General features: G+C 52.7%; 1 protein-coding gene and 1 long non-coding RNA gene across 4 annotated transcripts in view; one reads left to right on the top strand and one right to left on the bottom strand.

Annotated features, from left to right (window-relative positions):
* The first annotated feature begins 2,334 nt into the window (after window positions 1-2,334).
* Window positions 2,335-19,125, top strand: PVALB (parvalbumin). The gene is made up of 5 exons (XM_059934832.1): window positions 2,335-2,419; window positions 2,720-2,796; window positions 4,490-4,622; window positions 5,884-5,993; window positions 18,909-19,125. The coding sequence occupies exons 2-5, from the start codon at window positions 2,736-2,738 to the stop codon at window positions 18,935-18,937; spliced, it is 333 nt and encodes a 110-aa protein (XP_059790815.1). The 5' UTR covers window positions 2,335-2,419; window positions 2,720-2,735; the 3' UTR covers window positions 18,938-19,125.
* The window catches only part of LOC132372711 (uncharacterized), a 35,756-nt gene continuing 13,382 nt past the window's right edge, over window positions 2,710-25,083 (bottom strand). Inside the window, exons 2-4 of one of the 3 annotated variants that reach the window (XR_009505235.1) lie at window positions 16,663-16,756; window positions 4,844-5,035; window positions 2,710-3,520 (exon numbers count right to left, since the gene is read on the bottom strand). This is a non-coding gene — a long non-coding RNA (uncharacterized LOC132372711). Of the gene's footprint in view, window positions 3,521-4,495; window positions 5,036-16,662; window positions 16,757-25,083 lie in introns of those variants that run through there. The other 2 variants (XR_009505236.1, XR_009505234.1) reach the window with 2 other exon arrangements.

Genomic DNA, 25,083 nt, shown 5'->3' with positions numbered 1-25,083 from the left:
CTTTTGGAGGCTGGAGATGTTACTGCCATCTCGAGTGGTCACAGAAGGCTTTGTGGAAGAGGAGAGCCCTGCCTGAGCCTCAATTTTGGGGGCTGGAGGGAGTCAGGGTCCAAGGGTTATTAATAGGCCTGGCTCGAGGGGCCCAGGGAGGGTGAATGTGATACAGACACTCAGCACCATGGCTGGGGAGTACCTGACACCAGAAGGGGAGGGGGCCGGGGGCAGAGGGGAGCGCCACGTCCCAAAATAGCCAGAGCAGAAGCTTACATAGGTGGCCATCCTACCGCTAGGCTCACTTCCTGACGGGACCTCCTACTGGGCCAGCCCTTCAGCGCAGCTTCCAGCCCTCCACTGCCACCTGAGGTGAGTGGCAGCTACTGGGGTTGGAGGAGGATGGAGGTATGCAGGGGGGAGGAGGCCAGCTGGAAGGGACAGCCACACGTCCCCTTCCCCCAGTAACACAGGCTGGGGTGGGGGTGGGCAGCTGTGGAGTCTAGGGCTGAGAGTACAATTCCTGGGGTCTCCATCCTAACACCTGGTGTGACCTGAAGCAAATCCCTCCCCCTGGCTAAGTCTCCGGTTCCCCACCTATAGAACAAGAGGGGTGGAGCCAGACATCTGTGGGTTCAGGTGAGGAGGCCCCTGCCTGGGCAGAGGAGGCAGGAGGAAGGGGTACGGAGGGCTGATGGGCTGACCTAATGACATCCTCTGATGTTCTGGCTGGGTGGACTTCAGCCCAGAGAGGGTGTCAAGTTGATAGGAAGCCTCTGCAGCAGGAAGAGATGGAGGAAGGAGGGAGAAGGATGGGGCCTCTATTGATGTTCCAGCCTCTGCCACAGCGGTCAGCGTTTGGGGACTCTGCAGGAGCCGGTCTCTCATGGCTCAGACATGTGGGACTTGACTAGGCTGGGTCCTGAGCACTGGAGGAGCTCCATGGAGGGGGTCGCTGAACTTGAAGTTAGCACACCCAGGCCTCTCTGAGCCACTGCCTTGCTGTGTGTTTTTAGGCCATTCACTGACTCTCTCTGGCCTCAGTTTCCCCACTAGCATAGCATAAGGATCCTTCAGCTGGGGAAGCAGATGCTCCAACTAGGTCCCTGGAGTGAGCTGAGCCTGGGGGTTGAAATGATAGCACAGAAGCCCAGCATCTCCAAGTTAACAGCCCAGCTGGGGGCAGGGGCAGCAGGGGCAGCTGAGGGGTCCGGGGAAGGCCTCACACTGCAAGAGATCAGGTTGGGAGCCGCAGCCTCGGCGCCTTGGAAGCCAGCTGCTGGGCTGTCACCTGAAGGAGCTGACTCACAGGGAGGGGGCCAGCTGGGGCCAGCAGCATCCTAAGGTTTCCAGGAAGGGCAGCCGTCCAGGGCCGAGCTGAGGGAGACTGTGTTGACAGCAGCGAGTGCGAGGGAACTTGAGCTACACGGCAGCTGGGCTGCTCTCCCCAGCGCCCCCATCAAGGACCACCATCTCAGCCCACCCACACCTGCCCACACCTTAAGTTGGAGTCTCAAGATCCCACCACAAGGGACCTCCCATACCATCAACACAGCAGAGGGAGACTGAGGCCCAGAGATGGGGAAGGTCACAACCCAAGGTCACATGGGGACTTAGTGCAGCCCCAGATCTAGAACCCAGGCCTCCTGACTCCCTGTCCAGTGCTCTGCACACTTTCGAGACAGCTGGTTGCAGACTGAATCCTTTGGAGACTGTGGGAACGAATGCAACTGGTCTCTGGCTGCATAAAGATTAGGAAGTGTCACATTTCCCAGAAATGAAGTTCAGGCCATAAAACCTGCTTCGTTTGTCTAGAAAGTGTAGTCTGAGGGTGCCACCCTCTCCCCAAGCATAGGCCTTCTGGTCTCCAAGTGGGGGGAGGGTGTACAGAGACTCCAAGTAGCCTCTCCCTCCCCCCCACCCCCAGTGGTTTATGGGGGCAGGAGTCTGGACCTGCACTATACTCCTTGGCTCAGGAGACCAGGAAAGCAAGTAGTTAGTGAGGATCTGAGAAGGGTTCTTTGAAAAGTCAGACTACGGAAAAAAAAAAATTCGGTTTCCGTGTGTGGTCCCCTGGCCAGATGTGGGACGGGGCACCCGCAGAGGGCCCCAGCAGCACCGGCCTACCCGTGCCACCCCCTCAGTGGGTCAGGTATCCAGACCTCAGCGCTCAGATTTTGCAGCATAAATTTGCATCCAGGACAGACAGAGCGGAGGCTGAGGTAGGAGTGGAGAGAGAATGGGAGCAGGGCCAAGGGGCCCACGAGGGTGTAGGCCTGGCCCCTGCCAGTCCGGTATCCTCCCGGAAGCGGCGGGACATCTCGGAGGTGCGCTCATCCGAGACCCTGCGCCGCACCAGGCCGGCGCCTCCTGCGTGCCCTTGACGGCAGGAGAACCCTCCAGACCCGGCTGGGGACGCGGGCGCCCGGTAAATTCCAGAGGTTGCCCCTTCCCCTGGCGCCCTGGCCGCAGCCCCTGGGATCCCAAGGCCCCCCGGCGGGGCGGGGCGGCAGCGGCAGAGCGACGGCTCGCCAGCCCGCCGGCCCGGCCCGCGCAGCTCGGCGGCGCGGCTGGACTGAGCTGCTCTGGCCGCGCGCGGAGCCCCGCGCCCCCTGGCTCTGCGCCAGGCCGGCGGGCGTGCGCCCGGCGCGCGGCACTGCAGCGCAGGTCATATGAGCAGAAACGATGAGAAAAGCACTTTTTAATCTTTTCGCACTTGCTCTGCCAGCTCAAACAGTTGCAGGATGTCGATGACAGACTTTCTCAACGCTGAGGACATCACGAAGGCAGTGGGGGCCTTTACCGGTGAGCAGCGCGCTCCCCTCCGCGTCCCTCTCCCCTCATCCACCACCCTGGCCCCTGCACCCCGTGGGTCCCGCGGCCGGCCAGTCTTCCCCAGCGCTTCTCTGCCCACGCATCCCGCGGGGCGCTGGTGGAGCGTGGAGGGGGGTCCACAGCATTTCCCAAACTCTGCCCGGGACGGACTTGGCACAGGGAGAGGGCGGGGAGGCCGTGCGCCCGGCCGGACAACCGAAACTCTCGGGCGCCAAAGGCCGGATGGCCACGCTGCGAGGACCCGGGTCCCGGACCAAGGGCGAAGACAGGGGTGGAAAGCTGCACCTCTGGGTCCTTGTGGGCGCTCGGGGCTTCCTTTGCAAGGCACTTGGAGGGGGCTATAGGCGCATGCTTCGCTCCACGAGACCCCTTTCCAGACAGGCCTCTTTCTTGGCTCCCTGAATGTCCAAGCCCCTTCTCCGGGGCTCAGAGCTCAGCGCCCCCCGCAACGGATCTGCGAGGGAGCGAGGTGACCTTCCCGTAGCTGGCGCTCCGCTCTGCTCAGCCCTGCGAGGAGCATTCTCCGCGCTTGCAACTTCCAGCCTCCTCAGGCACCGAGGGAGGGGAGCCGGCAGTCTCATGTCTCCGAGCTGCCCTGGACTTGAGCGCTTAGCTGCTTACCTTCCTTCTCCCTCCTGTCACCCAGATGGGGAAACTGAGGCAGGGAGAGGGCTAGAAACTTGCCCAAGGTCACCTGGCAGGACAGCAGAGGAATTAGCAGGGGGGTCACCTCCGGATCTTGTCCCTGCCCTCTCCACCCCTCCCCCGTCTAGTGTCTGAGGTGGACAGAGCAGCTTTCCTCCCCTCCAGCCCAGGGAGGGAACAGTGAGTCTTTGTGGGATCGCCCCTACCCCGCCACCCCCGTCCCACACACACACATAAGTTACTTGGTCTAAAGTTTCCTTTCTCAGGTGTCCTTAAAAAGGAGCTCGGGACATAGAAAATTGGAGGAGGGCTCCCATTTTCTTTCTCTTGGCAACCCCTCCCCTGGGCATGAAGAAACTCTGGGAAGCCACCCTCCCAGGGCACCCACCCACTTCTCCTTGATCCATCTTGCTCCCTCTGAGAAGAAACCCAACTGGGAATTCTTGGGGAGCCTTCCAACACCCGCCCCCATTCCCACCAGAATGGATTTCTGCAGCAAAGCCGGGACTTCTGGGTCCTCCCCTTCCTCCTCCTACTGTGTGACCTTGAGAGAAACTTGTCCTCTCTGTGTTGATTTTCTGGCGACACAATCTATGACCAAGAAAAAGGTCGACCCTCCTTTCTCCCCTGCAGCATACACACATCATGTTCACAGCGCCTCCAATTCCCCTGCCCACCCCAACTCAGCCGCCACCCAAAAGGCTTCATGGAAACCAGGAAGCCCCTCTGCCTTCAAATGCTACCCCCACCATTAGTGAAGGGTACAGTGGAGGGTGGGGTCCGGTTGGAGAGCCAGGGTGATCTGGGTGGAAGGCCACCTCCGCCACTGTGCGACCTTGGGCCAAGCCCCCTCGCCTGGCCTGGGCTCCCTCAGCCCTCCCGCGGAGGTGTGCCTCCTCCATCCCACAGGACTGGCCCTGCGGAGGCGATCAAAATACTGTGACACCCACATTCTCCCACCCTTCCCCAGGCCCCTTGTCTGCCCTTATTTTCACCCCCTCTCTCCACCCCCTAACAGCTGTCGACTCCTTCGACTACAAAAAGTTCTTCCAAATGGTCGGACTGAAGAAAAAGAGCCCGGATGATGTGAAGAAGGTATTCCACATCCTGGATAAAGACAAGAATGGCTTCATCGATGAGAAGGAGCTGGGGTAAACTGAGGCCTGGAGGGGCTGGGGGCTGGGGCTCTTGCTTCGGAGTTCCTGTTCATCTGCCCGCCTCTCTGCACCCTTCACAGAAAACAACCATCCGTGCCTGATCGCTGTTGCTTCCGGAAAATAAAATCCTCAGCACAAAGTGCAACTAATGAGATTAAATGATAGCCACTTAATATTGCTAATGCAATGATGCTACTTAATAATTGAATACCAACCAAGAGGCGGCTTTTCTCGTTGCCTAGCACCATAGGCAAGACAGAGAGCGCTCCCTTGAGTATTTCATTGATTTTCATTCCTCTAAAAGGCAACTTCTACCATCCTGCAGACCCTTACCCTTCTGTACCAGCAGCTAGAACAGTTTCTGGGCAAGTCAGGGATGCAGAACCAGCTTTGGGGGTTCAGGAGTCCTAGAAGCAAGACAGAGAAGGTTATGACTAGGAAAATGCAAGATGACATCAGCAAAAACACCTCCCACCATCACCCTCTTGGCCACCCGGCCCATATCTGCCAACCCTGCTGTGCTTTCTGTAACACTCTGGCCAAGACTGCCTCGAATTTTGTCAGAAAGAGAAGGGAGAGGGTGCGGAGAGGGGCTTTTCCAGTAGGGACTTCCCCATCCATCCTGTGTCTCCCCTAAACCATCCCACAAGGGTAACCTTTGTCTAGAACCTTCTCCTCCACCCTCCCATGCCCAATGTGCACACACACGCACGCGCACACACAGATGCTGCCTTCTACCTATCCTCCAGACATCACCTTCTCCAGGAAGCCTCCCCTGACTCTTCCCCTTACCCCCAGGTGAATGGATGCATCCTTCAAGCACTGCTCTCCACCTCCCCATCACTGCCTCCATCACACTGTGTGGTCTCTCCCAGAGTACGTGGCCTCCTCCCTGTTTTTTCAGGTGGCTTCCTAAGACCACCTCTGTGCCCCCCGTTTCCAGCATGACCGTGGCACAGAGAAGACACTTCTGTGTTTATTGTGTTGGCTGAATAAATAAACAACTGTAGGTGCCCTGGCTGAAGTGAGGGCAACCCTTCGCAGAGGACAGCCTGTCCTTCCCTGCACACCTACCCACGAAGCATCGCCATGGTGGGGCTACCTGGCCCAGCACAACTGCACGCATGCTCGCTGCTCGCCCCCCGTCCCAGCCGCCTGCTTCCCCGGGGCAGACACCAGCCCACCATCCACACGGTGCTCCTGCAAGGCGACCCTGGCCTGACTCCCTCCCCACTTTCTCCCTTTCCTCCTCCAGAACCATTCTGAAAGCCTTCTCCCCAGATGCCAGAGACCTATCTGCTAAAGAAATCAAGACACTGCTGGCTGCTGGAGACAAGGAGGGGAATGAAAAGATTGGGGTCGATGGTGAGTAGCCATGACCTGGGCACGTGGTGGATCTCAGGATGTTTGGATGCTAAAGGCTCAGAGCTATGTCCCTCCACCATGGGAAGGGGAGAAGGAGGGGGGGGGGGTCCCCCACTCCCCAAGATTAGAAGAAAAAAGCCAATCCATTAGGTCTGAGAGCTCTCTCATGTAAGCCAGGCAAAGAAAAAACTGGTATATTTTTTTCTAGATTTGAATAACCCAAAAGGAATAGATTCTTTTTTTTCTCCCTGCTGTGTAAGGAATCCAGGAGAATTTGGGATTTTTCCTGAACTTTGTCTGTACTTTTGCCTGAGTTCTGGTCCCAGCTTTGCCCAAACTGGCTATGTGACTTTGGGCAGTCTCTCTCCTGCTCTGGGCCTCAGTCTCCCATCTGTAACCCAAGGAAATGAGGCCAACTGATCCCCCAGGACCCTACTGACTCTCACATTCTCAGATTCCAGGAATGGAAATTCATTATCTCCTATCCTCCTCAGCATCTTGTCCTGGGTGTCCTGTAACTTCGCCTCAAAACCTATTTTGGCTTCACCCAAATATACCATTTCAGAATTGCACGAGAGCCAGGAAAAAACAGCCAGCCAGGGATGAGCTGGGAATTAGGAAAAGGAACATCTGGCCTGACCTTGCTTTTCAAGCTTTGCTTTCAGAACAGACGAGGGGCTGGCGGTCCACCATCCCACATCCTTCTCCATTCAGATCTAACCAGCATTCACATCCCAGCATCATTATCTTTCTTAGCAGCACAACATCCTTGGGAATCATATCCATTTTGCAGATGGGCAAAGTGAGGTTGAAGGTGCTTGGCCTGTTCAAAGATCTAGCACATACGTGGGGGAGCGGGGATTTAGAACCAGTTCTGAATATCTCTGTCCAATATTCTATGCCATATCAGTGCTGGTCCTCGTGATGGTCCTTTCTGCCAATTTAAGGGAAGACTATGTGTAGGTGCTCGGCCTCTGGGCCCGTGCTGTCTGGGTTCAAATCCCAGCCCAGCCACTTGCTAGCTGTGTGATTTGGGGTGATTCAAGTAACTACTCTGGGCCTCAGTTTTCTTGTCTCTGAACTGAGGATAACGATTGTTCTTATAAGATTGTCAGAGGATTACATTTGTTAATGTGTGACGTGTGTAGAACAGTGGCACAGAAGAATTGCTGTATACATGTTTGTTAACTACGTTTTTAACAGGGGCTAGGTTGTATTCATCCTTGTATCCCCACTGTCTAGCCCATACCCAACCCAAAGCAGGCACTTAATAAATATCTGTAGCTTGAGTGTGAAGTCCAGCCCCCTATGCCCTACTTGCTCTCTGCTCTTCACCAGCTGTGACCTTGACCATCACCTCTCCATACCTAGGTTCCAGTGTCTGACAAACGGGGTGCACAGTTTTATCCTAAGACCTGCTTGGGCTCGTTGTGAAAATTAAGCGGCTGCCGACACAAAATTGCCTTGGGAAATGTACAAGGAGTCTGAACGTGGGCATAGTTTATTAAATTTTTATGCCAGAAATGAGAATGGAGAAACTCTAGAAAGGTTAGATGCAATGAGCCGCCTGACCTCCTGATGCCAGCTGCCCTTCTTGTGGCTGGGAAAGAGGGAGGTGGTTTTAAAGAAGGTGAAGCAGAGGGCGCTGGAGGGAAATGGGTGGCTGGTCTAGGTGATTCCAGCGAGAGGTGTGTCTCTCCCACACCCCCATCCTCACTAAGTCACTTATCGGACAGTTCCACCCCGAGCTTGGTTCCCCCCGTGACCCCAACTCAGGCCTTTGGACCTCCCTCCCGTTTTTATTTGCAGCCAATAGGCTACAGCTCAGAAGCAACCTACACGGTGAAGGAAAACCAGGCCAGATCCTGGCCTGCCTCCCTGCCTCCCTAACTGCCCAACTCACATCTTAAAGCACTAACTCAACTCTTCCATCAGACCCAAAAGATATTTACTGAGTAGCAACCCTGTGCTGGGCAGTGGGGGAAGCAAAGTGGAATTAGACCCAACCCTCAGAGGCACCACTTCTTGGCCGGGTGCCCCTGAGCTCACTGGGATTTTGTGAGGATTCCGTGACACGATGTATGGCAGTGTTAAGTGCAGTGCCCAGCGCACAGTAAGTGCTCAGTAAACAGCGGCTGCCACACTATTTCTGTTCTACCTGCACGATGTTTACAGCTCTATGATTTATACACAAACACACAGTAATACCAGGCAGAGGCCAGGAGGTGCAGACAAGCTCTTCAGAGAGGGAGACAGTGGGCACTTGTGCGGATCTGGAGACCACGGGCAGGGCTGCCACAGGCCAGGAGGGCAAGTGGAGGGAGGTCCAGGCGAGGCCTTGGTATCAATCAACAAAGGCACTAAGGCTGGGAAGTTTAGGGCATGTTTAGAAAGGGGCAAGAAGATTGGTTTGCTGAGGGTGGGAGGGGAGAGAGAATTATTAGCAGGGTGAGGAACGTGCGCCCGGCCCGATGCTGGACTCTGCACATGTGTCACCGCATTTGACCTTAGGATGACAAAGGACATAGATGCAGATGCAGAAAGAGCAGCTCCGGTGCCCAAGGTGATATGGATTCAAAGCCAGGTCTGCCTGCCAGCACAGTCCAGGCTCAGGCCAACCTGGTGAAAGTCTGGAAATCAGGGCAGAACAAAACAGGGGGGCAAGAGATGAAAAGGGCAATGAGAACAGATCACCCGAGGCAGGGGGGCCCACACCTCTTGCTTTTGAGGTGGGAAGATGCAGACACGCCCCCTCCCTGCTTCCGCCCCCAAACACATTACTTTATCCGGAGGGCGACAGGAAGGATGGGTGTGATGGTGTCTAATAAACAGCGGGATGGGAAGAAGAGCCCTTCGTGGGCCCAGAACTTTCTATTTTAGACTCTCTGCTTTGCTGCCCACTCCCGCTAAAGGCCAAAGAGGCTGAGGCCTGTCCATCAGCCGGAGGATGCCTTCAACTCCCAGTAGGACCTGGGACAAGTCACAGAACTTCTCTGACCTTCAGCTGCCCGCTCTTTAAAATCAGGGGTCAGATCGCTGGCTGATCACCGGGTCCCTTCCAGCCCTGGGACTCTCCAGGTGCCCCAGTGCATACACCTCTAGACAGAGGACCAGGTTGGCACCTAGGCTCAGCTCTGTGACCTTGAATAACGATAGCAATGACATCTAACTTCATGGAGCCCTCTGTGTGCCAGGCACTGTGCTTAGCGTTTTACTCATTTAATCTTCCCAGCTTCTTTGAGGATACTATTACTATCCCCATTTTACAGATGAGGACACTGAGTCTCAGAGAGGCTAAGAGTTTGCCTAGGAAGAAACAAGGTCAAGCTCTGAGTTCAGGTCTGTCCAGATCCAAAGCACATGCCCTGTGCTGCCTGCTTCATTCATTCATCCATTCATTCAAAGTCAAAGAGCATCTACTGTAGACGATTTTATTTATTGACTTATTGCTTGCTTCTCTCTCTCCCACTGGGTTGGATGTCATGTCCACAAGGGCAGGAACTTTGTTTTGTTCAGCTCTGACCCCAGCACCTAGAATAGGGCCTGGCACATAGGAGGGGCACAAGAAAAGTTTGATGAATGAATGTGTCCAGTTCTGGGGGTGCAATGATGAGGAAGTATGGTGTATAGGGAGAGGTCCACAGGCTGAGGGTGGAGACCCACTTGGGCTGGGGCTTGCAGGTGCTAGGGGATTCTAGAACCAGGGATACTGCCTCCGTCTCTAGCTGCTTGCCCTTCTGAAGGTGAGTGATATTTACCAGGTCCTTTAGGATCACAGGTTGTTGGGAGTGGGTAGAAAGACAAAGTTCTAATAATACCCCTTTGCTTTCCCACTTCTGGGCAACTACTTCCAGGAAGCTCAAAGACTTTTATAGATGTGGTAGATTGATTCTCAATGGCCACCCTTGAAAGCCTGGTGTAGAGCTGGTAAAGGGGGGGTTTAAAGCAGAAAAGGAGGGAGAAGGTGATCAAAGTTGGAAGGTGCCCCCAAACCCAGGGATCAGTAACAGGCGAGACTAGTAAGTGGCAGGTTCTCTCTCAAGTACCTGTCCTTCCCCACGGCGGGTCTCCAACAGCACCTGGCATCAGAATCACGGACGGCTTTTCACGACACAGATGGCTGGCTGGGCCCCATCCCCAGAGTTTCTGATTCCTTAAGTCCGGGGTGGGGCCCAAGCATTTGCATTTCTACAAAGTTCCCATGTGGTGCTCATGGTCCGGGGACGACACTTTGAGAACCACTGCCTTATAATCATCCTAGAAAATAGATGCCATCCCTCTTCCGGTTTGTAGCTGAGGAAACTGAGGCACTGAGCGGTCAAGAAACATGCCCAGGGTCACTCAGTAGCAGAGCCAAAATTGAGACTCAGAGGTCCAGGCAGGACCCTCTGCCACCCTGCATGTGTCCCCAGCCTGGGTTCTCCATACCCAATACCTGCCCACATGGACCGTGTAGGCTGCTGGGAATAGCGGGTACCATCCGTGTGGCACTTCCTTCCGTCCTCACAAGAGCATCACAAGACATGCCCTCACTGTACAGACAAGGAAACTGAGGCTCAGGGAAGTGGGGTGACTTGCCCAGGATCACACAGCTATTCAGCATTGGAGCGCTGCTTCAAACCTCGACATTCTCTGCCCCGCCATGCTGTCGACAGGAACTGTATACCCCGCATATACACATGCACCCACGCAATCCTAGTTAGTTTCCCTGAAACCTGATCCCAGTGGCAGATCCCGTTTCCTGTGCTTCAAGCCTGTTCCAACTCAAGAGCCTGTGGTTTGCTTTTGTTTCTGTGGCTGAAAAATTTAGTCATAATGATTGCCTGACCCTTGCAGTTGTTTCCGCGTGCCTGAAGGCATTTGCTTTTTCCGCTTCCTTCTGGCAAAAATCTGTTCTCTTTTATCCTTAAGTAGCATATTTAACATGGGAGGCAGGAGGGAGGGAGTAAGCCCTCGGGCTGAAACTCCTGAAGTCAGGCAGAAAATACAACCTGTAGAGTGCCGCTACCGGCAGTGTGAATGGCCAAGGCTTCTCCTCTCTCTGGACATCCATGTCCTCATCCCAAAGCAGGGTTAAAAATAACCACCTTCAAAGGTTGTTGCAAGAATTGTGAGTGTTCTGGAAATGGTTCCTTTCCTCTTGTTTTGTGTGCTTTCTCTTGTAAGGTACCTCAAAACCCTTTGGAAATAGTGGAATACCCACTCTCAAAGGAAATGAAATGGAGTCTAAGATGGGAAGAAACTGAGAGGGACAAAAGGAGAGTCATGCCTGCCTCCCTGTAATTCCAGCCCTCCAGCCCCTATGGGGTTTGATTTCCAAGCAAGGCAGGATATGCACATCGGGGCCAGCCCGCAGCCCTGATGGCAGAGCCCCAAATCATGCAGTGTTTTGTCCTATTTCATTACATCCTCATCCCAGCCCAGTATGGTCTGGGGGACAGAGTCTGTGGTCCCCAGTGAGAGACGTGGAAAGTGAGGCCCAGCAGACGTGAAGTGCCAAAGTCACACAGCAAGCCCTTGGCCGAATGGAACCTAGGTCTCCTGAGTCTGCCACTCTCTCCACCAGGCTGAGCTGGGACAATCGAGTTATAAATGGTTTCTGTGCTTAGCAAGATGCTCGTTTTTATTCCCGTGTGGACTCTCCCTAACTTCCGACCTTATGCTGCACTAGATAAGATTTAGCCAAAGGAGGGAAAGCAGCACTCCTTATATAACTGCCCTCCTGAGAAAAGGAGCAGTAGTGAGGGCAGAAAGACTTTCCTTCTCCATTTATCCCTCTCCTGCCTCTGGAGGTTACAGCTTGATTCAAGAACCCAGGGCTGTTCAACTCCAAGCTCTGAGAAAGAGACACATCCTGCCACAAGCCAGGCCTGAGTTACAATCTTCCTGGCTGAGTGACTCTCGGCCTCAGTTTCCCTGTAAGTAAAATGGGGATAAGAGAGCTGGCGAGGATGAAATGGGACAGCTTGCAGGGCGGTGCCTGGCACAGAGTGTGCCCCCAGGACTGTTTACCGGCTCTTTGCGGCCATCCAGCTAGACCCCAAATGATCTAGCCTCCCCGTTCTCTGGGGTGGGAAAGCAATCCCTGTTTGCAATACCAGTTTATAAGAAACCCAGCCTGGGAGCTATTTAGAAGTGAGGTGATAAACCGGAGGCCGGTGCCTTCATCTTGGTCATCACGACAGAGGGGAGGAGAGAGTCTTCCAGGCGCTGACTCAAAGTTCATCTCATTTTCACCTCGGGCTGTCAGCGGGCGATGCTCTCACCTGTCAGTAGCTTCTAATTTTGTCCAATCCCCACAGCGCCGGGAACGGGGACAAACCTCATTAGGCTAATTTCAGTTTCTTAAGGGACAGGAGAGGAATGAGTCCGCCCATCCTCTGCCCCTTTCCTGCTGCACCCCATCCCCACCCCCACCCCTTGTCTCTTCCTGATTGGATGATGAAGATACCAGCGAGCTGGCCCCAGGGGCCTCAGGTGAGGCTTCCTTGGCAAAGGTAGAGATGTACCTGCATTTTTATAGGAGGAAGGACTCTGGATCCAGCCCCCCTCTACCCAGGAACACTCTCCCTCACACCTCAACAGTAAGACTTGATTTAACTATGCTCCCTCTGTGTGCCAGGCACCACTGTACCTCATGTAGTCCTCACTGTTGCCGTATAAGGAGATACTCTCATTGTCCCCATTTTACAGACGCAGAAACTGAGGGGCACAGACTGAGTGTCCGTGGACAGGCGTGTTAGGGATAGAATCCTAACTCGGATGGGATAGACAGTGTCAGAAACTTGCTCTTTGGGTGCCCCGTGTCCTCTGTCTGTTTACATCTTCCTGTCTTAGTTTTGGGATTTTTGTGGCTATTGTTGTTATTATTTCAAAGCCCCAGCCTGTGCCAGTTGTGCTGAGGAGATCCAAGGAACTAACATTTATAAGCCATCTCCTACGTGCCAGGCATCTTTCTGTATTTTCTCATCTGGTCTTCCCAATAGCTGTGCACGTTGACGTTATCATACCCATTTTACACATGAGAAAATTGAAGCTCAGAGAGGTCAGGTGGTGACCTAAGGCCACCCAGCCAGAAAGTGATGGAACAAGATTCAGATCCAACTCGAGGATTACTGGAACGTTGTCGGCAGGTGCCAGGCAGGACAGGAAATGGTGGGGGATGGCAACAACCAGGCCAAGAAATAAAGGTTACAGTGCCATTGGTGGCATCCTCCCCCTGTGCCGGGCGGCAGCCAGGCATTTCATGGACTTGGTTTTAAAGTGGCTGGAGCAGCAATCCCACTACTGGGCATATACCCTGAGGAAACCATAATTCAAAAAGAGTCATGTACCACAATGTTCATTGCAGCACTATTTACAATAGCCAGGACATGGAAGCAACCTAAGTGTCCATCACCAGATGAATGGATAAAGAAGATGTGGCACATATATACAGTGGAATATTACTCAGCCATAAAAAGAAACAAAATTGAGTTATTTGTAGTGAGGTGGATGGACCTAGAGTCTGTCATACAGAGTGAAGGAAGTCAGAAAGAGAAAAACAAATACCATATGCTAACACATATATATGGAATCTAAAAAAAAAAAAAAAAAAAAAATTTCCAAAGAACCTAGGGGCAGGACAGGAATAAAGGCACAGATGTAGAGAATGGGCTTGAGGACATGGGGAGGGGGAAAGGTAAGCTGTGACAAAGTGTGAGAGGGTCTGGACATATATACACTACCAAATGTAAAATAGATAGCTAGTGGGAAGCAGCCACATAGCAAAGGGAAATCAGCTCGGTGCTTTGTGACCACCTAGAGGGGTGGGATAGGGAGTGTGGGAGGGAGACACAAGAGGGAGGAGATATGGGGATATATGTGTATGTATAGCTGATTCACTTTGTTATAAAGCAGAAACTAACACACCATTGTAAAGCAATTAAACGTCAGTAAAGATGTTAAAAATAAATAAATAAAGTGGCTGGAGCCAAAGAAGCATCTTGATAATAACAGCTACCAAATGCTGCATGCTGGCTATGGATCAGGCCGGCGACAAGGGATTTAGTGCTGGTTCCTCTGAACAACCCAAGGAGGTCCACTTTACAGATGAGGAAACAGGCTCAGTGAGGTGAAGTATCTAGTCCCAGGTCACAGAAGCAAGAAATGGGAGTTGAGGGTTGACTCCCAGCTCCCTTGCTCCAAACTCCGGAGGAGAGCTAGAAAGGCATCTTCTAGACCCGAGGCTGCACAGATAAGAAAACAGAGACCTGGAAGTGTGAGGTGTCTTGTCCGAGGACACGAGTGAAAAGCAGGACCATGACCAGAGCCCCATCCTCTGCTGCCCATCCTCCATCCCGGCGTCCTACCGCTAAATCACTTGACCTAGACTTTACAGGGTCTTTGTATGTTTGCTCATTTGTTTTTCTCTCAGGAGAGACCTAGATGTTTTAGAGGAGACTTTTTTTTGATAGGAGGGCATTAGTTAATTGGCTGGTTCCTGAGCTCTGCGCCAAGAGGTGTACAAAATGTACAAAAGAGGTGACTCCTGCCTTCAGTTTGTCTCCAAAGTGCCCTGCTCCAGGTTCTGGGTGGACAAAATTAGAATCCTGTGTTCTCTTCAAAAAGCCAGGGCATGTGCCACTGTGACACCCAGCTGCTTCATGGTGGATCCCAAGGGTCTGTTTTTAGAGGCTTTTGAAAACCCCACAGGTCCAAAACCTCTCCCATAGTCAGGCTCCAAAACGTCTGACCTTCCACCGCTGGAGAGTCCCTTGGTTGGGGTCCCTTGGTCCCCTTCATGCTGACTGCCCCAAATGCCATCTGGTGTGAAGGTGATGGTCAGGCTCTTTGCTGAGGGGCAGCCCAGAACCCGTAACTTCTAGGGTGAGGATTGGGGGGAGGGGGCAGGTAGATGCAAGTCAGGAAACGGTAAGGACCAACTTCCCCTCTTGCCAATCACTCCATGAGCTGGTGTTGGTGGACGGACTCATGTCTCCTTTATCCCAGGGCAGAACAACTCAGTGCCCAAGGACAGGCTTTACTGGCTCTGGCCAGTTTTCCAGATCAAATGGCAGGTTAAAGCTGGAGAGAGTTCATGCTTCCAGCCGATCTGGGATGCTAGCGCCATCAGGAACGGCCTCTCCACCTTGATGTAGGGGGTGTTCATGGGACCTCAGGCCAACTCCTGCCCCTGCCCCTTCTTTTCCACGTGACCCTGCCACTTGACCTCTCCAGGCCTCCACTTCCCCATCTATAGAATGGGAATCGTCCCACTCACCTCCCGGGGCTGAATTATAGGCAGTAAGTCAGTACTTTTTGAACCCTGAGGAGGACTCATGGGCCATGCCATCCATTCGTCCGTCTGTCCATCCATCTGTCCACCCATTTGACGTTTGTTTATGGGCACCTGCTGGGGGCCAGGTGTGTTCTATTGCTAGGAGAGCGGTGAACAAGATGGACAGCGCCCCCTGCCCTCCTGGAGTTTATGTTCTGGTAGGGGGAAACTGACAAAAAGTAAGTACGTACATAAATAAGATCATTCTCAGAGAGTGCTAAGTGCCATGAAGTAATAAAAAACGGCTAATATGACAGTCATGGGGGTGGTGATATTTGAGCTGGCTCCTGTGTCATTCTAGACCTAGGTCAAAGTAGGTCGGAAACCTCCAGGGTAAAGAGGGAAGTTTGAATCACGTCGCTGTGTGATCTTGGTCACGCTACTTGATTCTTGGGCCTCAGTTTCCCGATCTGTAAAACGCAGACAAAAGCGTCTCTCCCATGGAGGAAGTGATTCTTAAAAATAAGAATTTTTTAATTCTATAAAAATCGGCAATACTAATCAAAGTACTAACGATGAAAGACATCTCAGAAGAACCACCTGGCTTAGCGAGGTGCTGTAGGATCAGAGGAGCTCGTGGCTGAGAAAGTGGATGCTTTGACACCTGGCCCGTGAGAGGCATTCTTAATGTTTCGTGTTCGGGTTGCATTCCTGTCACTGTGATCGTTCAGCCAGTGATTCTGAGGGTTTTCAGGGCCAGCAGGAGAACCCTTCCCCTCTCCCACCTTGAGTCGATACCCAGGCCCCTACATCCAGGCCACCTGCCTTTCCTGGCCTCAGGGACTACTTGGGGACAGGAGAGAGTGGTGTCCATTTCCCGGGTCAAACCCCAGAAAGGTGAGGAGCCCTCCACCTGGCGGGGGTCAGTGGCAGGTCATTTCCATGATGATAGCACGTGTCGGTTTGGGTGGTTTTTGTTTTTTCACTTTGTAATTTTTAAATACTTCTAGCTCTATTGACGAGGTCTAACAATAGTACAGCGAGTTCCATATCCCCCTAGCCCGGCATCTCCTAATGCTAACGTTTTACATAACCATGTGCATTGAAGAAATTACACTGGGAGGTTCTTACAATATGTGCTTCATACTAAGCCTGGGGAGGGTGGGACGTACCTCAGGGGAGCCCCAGATACCTCTTGTGGCCTTTCTGAAGCCACTTCACATTCAGTTTTTCGTTTGTCTCTCACTAGGAATTGTTACCGCCCCCTTCCTTCACTGCACAGGCAGATGCCCAGAGGGGGACCTTTCCCAGCAAACAGGGCCAGGCTGGGCCTCGAAGCCTAGCTCTTGATCCCCACCTGCGCTGTCCCCACATCACAACACTGCGTTTCCAGAGGCGATGGTGACTTACCTGACGCCCCCCAGTGTTTGGCAGGCTGGGGACCTGGCATCTCAGAGACACATATTGGAGAGGGTGGCAATCTCCTTCTGTCCTCTCTTGTCCCCTGGAGAGAAAAACAACAGAGAAGACTCTCCTAAAATAAATCTTCCAAATAAAGGTCTCAGAAGAGCTGGCTAGTGAGCAGCACCCCTTCTAACCAGCACACGAGGGCCCCGCAGTTGAGAGGACATGGAAGGGGGTGCAGCGGGGTTCCCAAGGCGGGCTGAGGCCTGCTGTGCACCAGCACTTCTCTTCTGACTGTCTCTGGATCAAGAAGCAAAGCCGACTTTCCTTCCTTTTACAGACAATGCTAGTGAGGCTCAGAGAGGCTAGGCGCCTTGTCTGAGGTCACACAGCCCGTCAGGGGAAGAGCCAGATTCGGGGGCCCAGGCCTCTTTAGCTGAGCTCGTCCTATCACACAAGAGGCCAGCCCAGCACAGCTATTGGGTCTTTCCTAAATACACCCCATTGCATCCTGCCCTCTGAGCCTTGACCCCTCCATCTGCTTTCTCCTGTGGGAATTCTGCATCTTCTTACAGGCCTGTATCAGAAGCCACCTTTCCTCTGAAGGTTTTGCTGATCCCTTAAATAGAAGGCACCTCTTCTCCTGTGATTGTGAAGTCTCTGTGCCTCTCACGTCTTTTCACAAACACATGTGGTCCCCTCGGTGTCAGCTGTGGAGCCAGGAGGTGGGATGGAGGGAACAAAGCTAGTGGGGGCTGCAGCCTTATGGTCCAATGGGGGAGGCAGACAGCAAGTGAATAAGCAAGAATATACTCAGAAGTATTTCGAGAGTGGTGAGTGCTGGGAATATAATAAATAACGGTGAGAGCAAAGAGGATCGCAGTAGGGGTGGGTCACTGCTTGTGCCCTGAGAGTGGTCAGAGAAGGCCCCTTGAGGGGTGACGTTTAAGCTGAGACCAGGTAAGTGAGAAGGAGCTGGCTGTGAGGCAGCCTGGAAAGTGTACCAGGCAGTGAGAACAGCAGGTGCAAATATCCTGCGGTGCGAATGCCCTCGGCATGATTGAGATTCAGAGAAAAGGCCAGCAGTACAGAGCATTTCCTGATATCATCTTCTTCCAGAAGCTCCTGGGGTGCAGGGACCATCTCCGGCTCCCCTGTGTCTCCCCTCACCTGGTTGGGACATCCCTTTGTTCATTTTTGTGGAGCTGGATTCAACAGAGGGACATCTGATCAACCCCTGGTGCTGACACCAGTCTCTGACCTCCTTAATTAATATTAAGGCTAAGCAGAGCAGCTAGACACTGCTGGGGAGATGGGGGGGGGCCACTGTGGCTTGCAGGCAAGCCCACACGGAGGGGCCCGGACCCCAGAGCTTGAATCCTCAGCCACCTACAACCTGGACACTCTGAAAAGTCACTTCTCCTCCCTGGGCCTCAGTTTTCCCCTCTGTAAAATGGGGATAATAACTCCCAGATCCCTGAGTGTTTGTGAAGATTAATAAGGATTCAGAGCCCAGCTCGTTCTGAGCACCTGGACGCGCTCACCCCTCTGAGCTGAGGTCACGGGCTCCAGGGTCTGGCTCCGTCCCCCAGATGAGGAGGAGCACACAGTGGTTCCTGGCTCCTCACCAGATCGCTTTCCCCGGACCTTCTAAATCAGAAAGTTCAGGGCAAGGGGACTCTATATCTTCTTAGATCCTGCTGGTGACCCTCATGGGCTAAGACAAGTGGCTATGAAAGAGCTCAGGGTCCGAAGTCAGACACACCTGGGTCTGAAGCCTGGCTCTGCTTCTTACTAGCTGTGTGACGTCATAGACATTGCTGGACTCTGAGCCTCAGTTTCCTCATTTGTGGAAGGGGAATAATGATAAAATGCACAATATGGGATTATTGCCAGGGTCAAATAAGATATTGTACATAAAGCACTTAGAAAAGGGACTGACATGATTAACATTCAGAAAACTATCATCACCACTATCATTATAGTTATTATTACTAACAATTTATGGGTGACATGACATCATGAAGCGAAAGATATGGTAGGCTCATCATTTCGCATCTCACTTCATTCATTCACTCATTCATTCATTCATCCCCACGCTCACTTGCTCCATCACTTCAGCTTTCCCTTCTGCAGCAGATTCAACAATCAAGAGAAAACACCAATGGGGGGTGAGGGGGCCGCAGTCAGGTCCTGGCCGGTCTCTGCTGCACGGACCACCTCTGACTCACCTCTGTCATTTTCTTTTGCAGACTTCTTTGCTCTGGTGGCTGAAAGCTAAGAGGCTCTGACTGCCCAGCTCTTGTCCTTCTCTGCCCCAAACACCCGATCTCAGCCCCACTTGCTGCCCTCCTGCCTTTCTGTTCAGTTTGTTTATGTTATTTTTACTACCCCCGTCCCTTGTGGCCCTTGAAGGACACCATTCTTCTGGAAAATGATGGAGATGCAATAAAGGCTGTACCAATCAGATTCTGCTGCTTGAGAGAAACCAGGCCTGGTGGGGTGTGTCTCCTGCCTTGGCCTTCCAGGCTCACCTGCACGGGGATGGGGCAGGATACAGACAGAAAAGATGAAATGGAAGGGAAATTTACTGAGCCCCTCCTTGGCCTTTGGCACGTGGGTTGCCCATTCATCCTTGAAACCACCCATAAGGTAAGTGATGAAACTCTGTTTTACAGGTGCAGAAACTGAGTCTTGGAGAAAGTGATGTGTCTAAGCCCACACAGCTAGGACTTGTGGATGGTTGGATGGATGGATGGATGGATGGACAGATGGATACTCATTAATACTCTTTTTGTTGCAAATGATAGAAACCCAACTCAAAGTAACTTAAGAAAAAAAGGAAGAAAAAACAAAGACTTGGTTATGTTCCTGAATAGTCCAGGGGTAGATCTTCAGGAACGGCTGGATCAAGGAACTTAAGTGATTTCATCAGGATTAAGTCCTTCTTTCCCCATCTCTGAGCACTGCTTTCCTTTATGCTGGATTCATTATCAGGCAGGCTCTCCCTCCTGATGGCAAGATTCCTCCAGCCGCTCAAGGTGTATATTCAGAATATCAGTTAAAAAAAAAAAAAAAAAAGAGCTTCTCTTTTGCAATCACTCCATCAGAAGGCCCCAAATTTAGTCCTATTAATACCAGTAGCTCACGTTTACTGAGCACTTACTCTGCACTGAGCCCTTTTACATGATTCCATCTATACAACAATCCTATGAAGTGGGGACTATTATTCTCTCCATTGTATAGATGAGGAAACTGAGGCACAGGAAGTTACACGTTCACCCAAGATCACATTGTGAGTAAGTGGTGGGACCAGGACCCCAACCCCGCAGCCACCTCCAGAGCCTGCATCCCTCCCTGGACCACTCACGGTGACCTGAAGCATGGGAGCCCTGATTGGCCCATTCTGGAAGGTGCCTATCTATGGACACAGGCAGGGTCAGTGACACAGAAAGCTCAAGTGTGGAGAAGAGTAGGGGAGAGAGGTCCCGGTGGAACTCAGAAGAGGGGAGGGAAGCTGGGTGGGCAAGCATGGCAGCGGCCCTGCAGGATGGCTTCTGCTCTTGCCCACGACAGCCTTGGGGTGGGAAGTGGAGCAGTGTTCTCCCCTCCCGTGTCATGTTTCCAGACCCCGTACCCAGTGGTGTCTCTTGACCCTTCCCCTGGGCTCTGAGGTGTTGCCCTGGGTGGGGCTGTCAGGGAAGGTTCTCACTGAGGATGAGGCCTGGGCAGGCAACCCATCAGCATCCAGGCTGAGAGGTGGGGATGGATGGGCCACCTTCCATGGTAGCAGCCGGACAGAGCCAGCGCTCCCAGGCCTGGGAGGGGACTTGGGGCCAGAACCAGGAATTGGGCCAAAGCAGTGGCAAGCCCCGGAGGGCCGCCCTGCCGGGGATCAGCCTGGCACTAGGCCTCGGGGGCTGAGAAGGCAGCAGGTGAGCCAGAGGTCAAGCGGCTGGAAGTGGGCCTGGGTGGGCCTGAGCGTGTGAGTACATGTGAGCAAGAGACAGTGTGTATGAGCTGGTGGGTGTGAGGGCACGTGTGTGCACACGCGCTCGTGACAGCAGTCAGGACCAGGGCCGACCTGGGTTTCCATGTGAAGTCTAACAGGGCCCAATTTTGGACACTGAGGACTGGGCAGATGAAGAGGGGCCGCCCTACGCGTGGCCCATGTGGATTACAGGAGAGGGGCCGGGGAGCCGGAGCGTCTCCCACAGAAACCAGTACAGGGCCCCGCGAGAAGGACACGGGTCAGGAACAGTGACAGCTGCCGCTGCCACTGGTCTGGGGTGGCCTTCAGCGCCCCCCGCCCTGCACCCAAACGACAGCCCGCACGTCACGATGCAGACCCGGGGCAGCACCTGGTGCAATCACCAAGCGCGTTTGTTTGACCTCGTAGGGGACACAGGACATTGGCTCCAGGGCCCTGTTTTGGAAAGGATTTGCCTAGAGCCTGGGCAGGACAAGGTCAGGACAAGGTAGGGGTACCTTGCCGGGGCGGGGGGAGCAGTGGTGCAGTCAGAGGAGGTGTCATGACAAGTGACACCCCGGCCATCAGTTGCCAAGTCCACCTCCTCCCTGGCGGCCACCGCCTGAGTCCAGGCCTGATCATGGGCTTGGCAGGGGCGCTACTCCATGGAGCCACGTGGCCTGGGTCTCACACTTGTGAAGAGCCTCCAATTAGCATTTTTGGCATCTCTTCCAGTGAGGTGATTCTGCCAGTCGCTGTTGGTAACTCAGGTTTGGCATTTTTATAAACGGGGAAGTTTACTGTATGACCTGGCTTCAACCAGGCTCTGAGAGACGCTGGTGGGAGCTGCCCCGGCCACTGGACCATTGCAGTGGTCTCCTACCCAGTCTTCTGGTCTCATCTCCTGCTCCCTAATCCATTCTCCGCACAGAGCCCCCAAGGGCCCTTTCCAAAACAGAGGTCACATCATTCTGCTTAAAACTACCCAGTGACTGCCCCTTCTGGAGAATAAAATAAACCTATTTATAATTCTGTAATATATTTAAAATATATTTATAATAAAGTATTCTATAAATCATTTTATAAGATAAAAAGCCAAGCCCAGCCTTCCCTGCCCCCAGGGACGGCCTGACCTCCCTCTCCCCAACCCCATCCTCCATCTTTGCCTTCTCCCTCCAAGCTGGTCCCTCAGCCTGGACCATTCTACTCTCCCTGCCCTCCTCACCCCTCTTTCCCTGGCTCAGTCCTCTTCATCCTCAGGAAAGCCACCTGGACGATGCCCCCAGCTGGGGTCAGAGCCCCTAAACTCTCCCCATCACAGGTGAAAAGGAGGGAGAGTATGACCAGCTAATTCACAGCCATGTGTCCCAGAGATGGTAAGATGCTGAGGGCATGTCTGTGGGGTTCCCTGCTGGATCCCAGGGCCTGGCACACGAAAAGGTGGCATGACGCAGATGTGGCCACAGAGGCCCAGCGTGGCCAGTGACTCACTCAAGGCCACACAGAAGTGCAGAGCAGAACGGGGACTTGAACTTGTCTCCTGCTTTCCCACCCTGCCATCCACAGGGTGCCTCATCCAAAGGGACCTTCTAACTCAGCAAGGAGGGAGGGGCACAGGGGAAGTCCCGCCTGCCCAGCATCCCCTGCTGTAGGCCGAGTGTCACCAGCCTCCGACCACCCAGCATCCATCGCCCCAACACCTCGTCGTCACCCTCTGAGCCCCCTTCCTCGTTTGCTCATCAGCTGAACGCGACTCCTTTTCTTCACTGTTATGCTCAGAGGAGCCTCGCTCATTATCTCTGTCTCCCTTCTGTCTGGGACAGACCGGGAGCAGGTAGGAGGGAGCTCGGGGCTGGGAGGAGGAGCCGGCAAATGGGTTCCTGGTGCCCTTTGATAAGAGCGGGAGCAGCCTGCACCTGGGCAGAGAGCTGAATGATGCATTGAATGCCCAAGAGCAGGGAGAGCATGCAGATGGCGGCGGGGTGGGGTGGGGGGAGCGAGGAAGGACCAGAGGGGGAGAAGGATGGATGGGGAAAGCTGGGGTCGGAGACGCTCTTCTCTTTCAGCCATGGACTTGGAGAATATGACTGTGCCAGGCTCCAGTTTTGGGGCTGGACAGAGCCTCCATCCACATCTGCCTCTTCCTCCTTTGAGCACTTAATATGCGCCAGACGTTTTGTATATAATATACCACCTCTTAATCCACACCGTGACCCTCTAAGGAAGACAGGTGAAAAACACTAAAGTTCAGAGAGGTTAGGTAATTTGTCCAAACCAGACAAATGATAAAAATGAAAACAGAAAATGAAAATTGAAAACACTTATTCATCCATTCAACAAATGATTTTTGAATGATTACTTGTGCCCAGCACAGCTAAGCACTTTAGAAGCATTACCTTGTTAAGTCATCATAGCAACTGCGAGAACTCTTCCCAAAATGTTCAGTCTCCTGGCTCTGTCTCCTACAGTAAAGATGCTGGACCCCCAGTGCCCTGGCTGCCACTCTACGGGGACATTAGCCCACTCTCAGGGCTTATATAGGAATCAGGACGTCATTTGTGAGGGGCGGTTCAGAGTGGGACTCTCTGCCCATTTTGCACCTTTCTCCATTGGAGCAGCCAGCCTGGACACCAAACCGCATCACAACGGGCCCTCACCTGTATTACCTCTGTTTCGGCTCTTCCTGCACCTTCTCAGGGAAGTAGTAGAAGATATATCTGCATGTGGGGCTTTATGGGGATCAGCTTTGAGGCTCCCAAGGGCCGAGGGCAGGCTGCCCCATGCGTGGTGGCACCCAAGCCAGATAACCCTCATTATCCCTATTTTGTAGATGAGGAAATGGAGCGTTAAGTATCTTGGCTGAGACTCCAGGACCCATTTGCTTGACCCCACTCACTTTTCACCTGATGGGGAACAGAACCAAGATTCAAACCACAAGGAGCCTAGATCCAGAGCTAGAGCCCACGTTTTTCTCCTGCTTCCCCTACATCCAAGCCTGAGGAGGGACTGGGTTCATTCTGTGTGATTCCGCAGGCACGAAACCAGGACCCACCAGGGGGATTTACAAGGCAACAACTCTTGACTGAACCTCAGGAAGCCCTGTCTACCCTTCAAGCTGCTGGGCAGTAAAGCCGGCTGTCCTGTGTGGCAGTGAGCATCCTGTCATGAGAGGCATGCAAGTGGAGAGGAGGGAACTGGCTGAAAGAAGTCATGCATCAGCAGGAGAGTTCCCTAGACACAGCGTTCCTTCCAACTCTGAGATGCTGTGATCTAAGCCGACTTATGGGCCATTAAAAATCCTCTTATCTCCTGCTGGCTGCTTGCTACCTTGTTAAATCAATCATCCACTGGATATTTATTGAGCACAGATGTCAGGCGGGTGGATCCAAAGGGGGTACCATGTCCTAGAGAAGCAGAGAAGTTTCCAGGTTGCTCTTTTTATTTTCTCCCTCCCGACCTGACCCAGTGTTCAGAACGCCACCTCGGGAAGGTGACCTGCCGATGTCACCAGGTCCATTGCAGATTTCTGCTGTCCCTTTGGTGTGCTCACCACCTCCTGGCCCTGGTGCTGACTCCTACTAACAGCACTGCTGCCAGATGCAACTGCGCCTGATGCCACTCCACAGGGCTCACCTTGGCCCCTCCCAGAATGCCCACATCCTGGCCCCTCTCTCCCTCGGGCCAGGCCTTGGTGCAGAAAGGAGGTTGCTGCAACACCAGGAGGGACGAGGTTGAGAAAATTATGGGCCATCCACAAACACACTATAGTGTGCCCTTTAAACTAGACATTGTGGATTTTCCATAATAACTTGGGGAGAGATCTGTGATGTGACTTTTAATTGCTTACTGTATAATATTATATTATATTATATTATATTATATTATATTATATTATATTATATTATATTATACAGTAAGTCCCCTATATACAAATGAGTTTTGTTCCAAGAGTGCGTTCGTAAGTGCAATTTGTTCCTAAGTCCAACAAAGTTAGCCTAGGTACCCAGCTAATACAATCGGCTATAGAGTACTGTACTGTAACAGGTTTATAATACTTTTCACACAGATAATACATGAAAAACAAACACAAAAAATAAAGAAAACAGTTAAAGTCTTACAGTACAGTACCTTGAAAAGTATAGTAGTACCAGCTACGTCACCTCTGCTTTTACGTTTGCTTCCGGACTTCCTGGGCTTGAAATAAAGATACTGTACTACTGTACTCTATATAGTACTGTACAGTAAAGTACACAAAAGCACAACCACTTGTTGTCAGATGCATGCACCTGACAATGTATGCCAGACACATGAACTAACTTACACGACTGGACATTCGAATGCACATCTTTGAAAGTTTGAAGCATCTTTGAAAGTTGAAAACTTGAAGGTTCATATATAGGGGACTTACCGTATCATATTATATTATATTATATTATATTATATTATATTATACTATA

The sequence above is a fragment of the Balaenoptera ricei genome, chromosome 10 (genome assembly GCF_028023285.1).
Source record: "Balaenoptera ricei isolate mBalRic1 chromosome 10, mBalRic1.hap2, whole genome shotgun sequence".
NCBI classification, from domain to species: Eukaryota; Metazoa; Chordata; class Mammalia; order Artiodactyla; family Balaenopteridae; genus Balaenoptera; species Balaenoptera ricei.
Note: the sequence above shows the minus strand (reverse complement) of the source record. Positions and strands in the feature narration are given on the sequence as shown.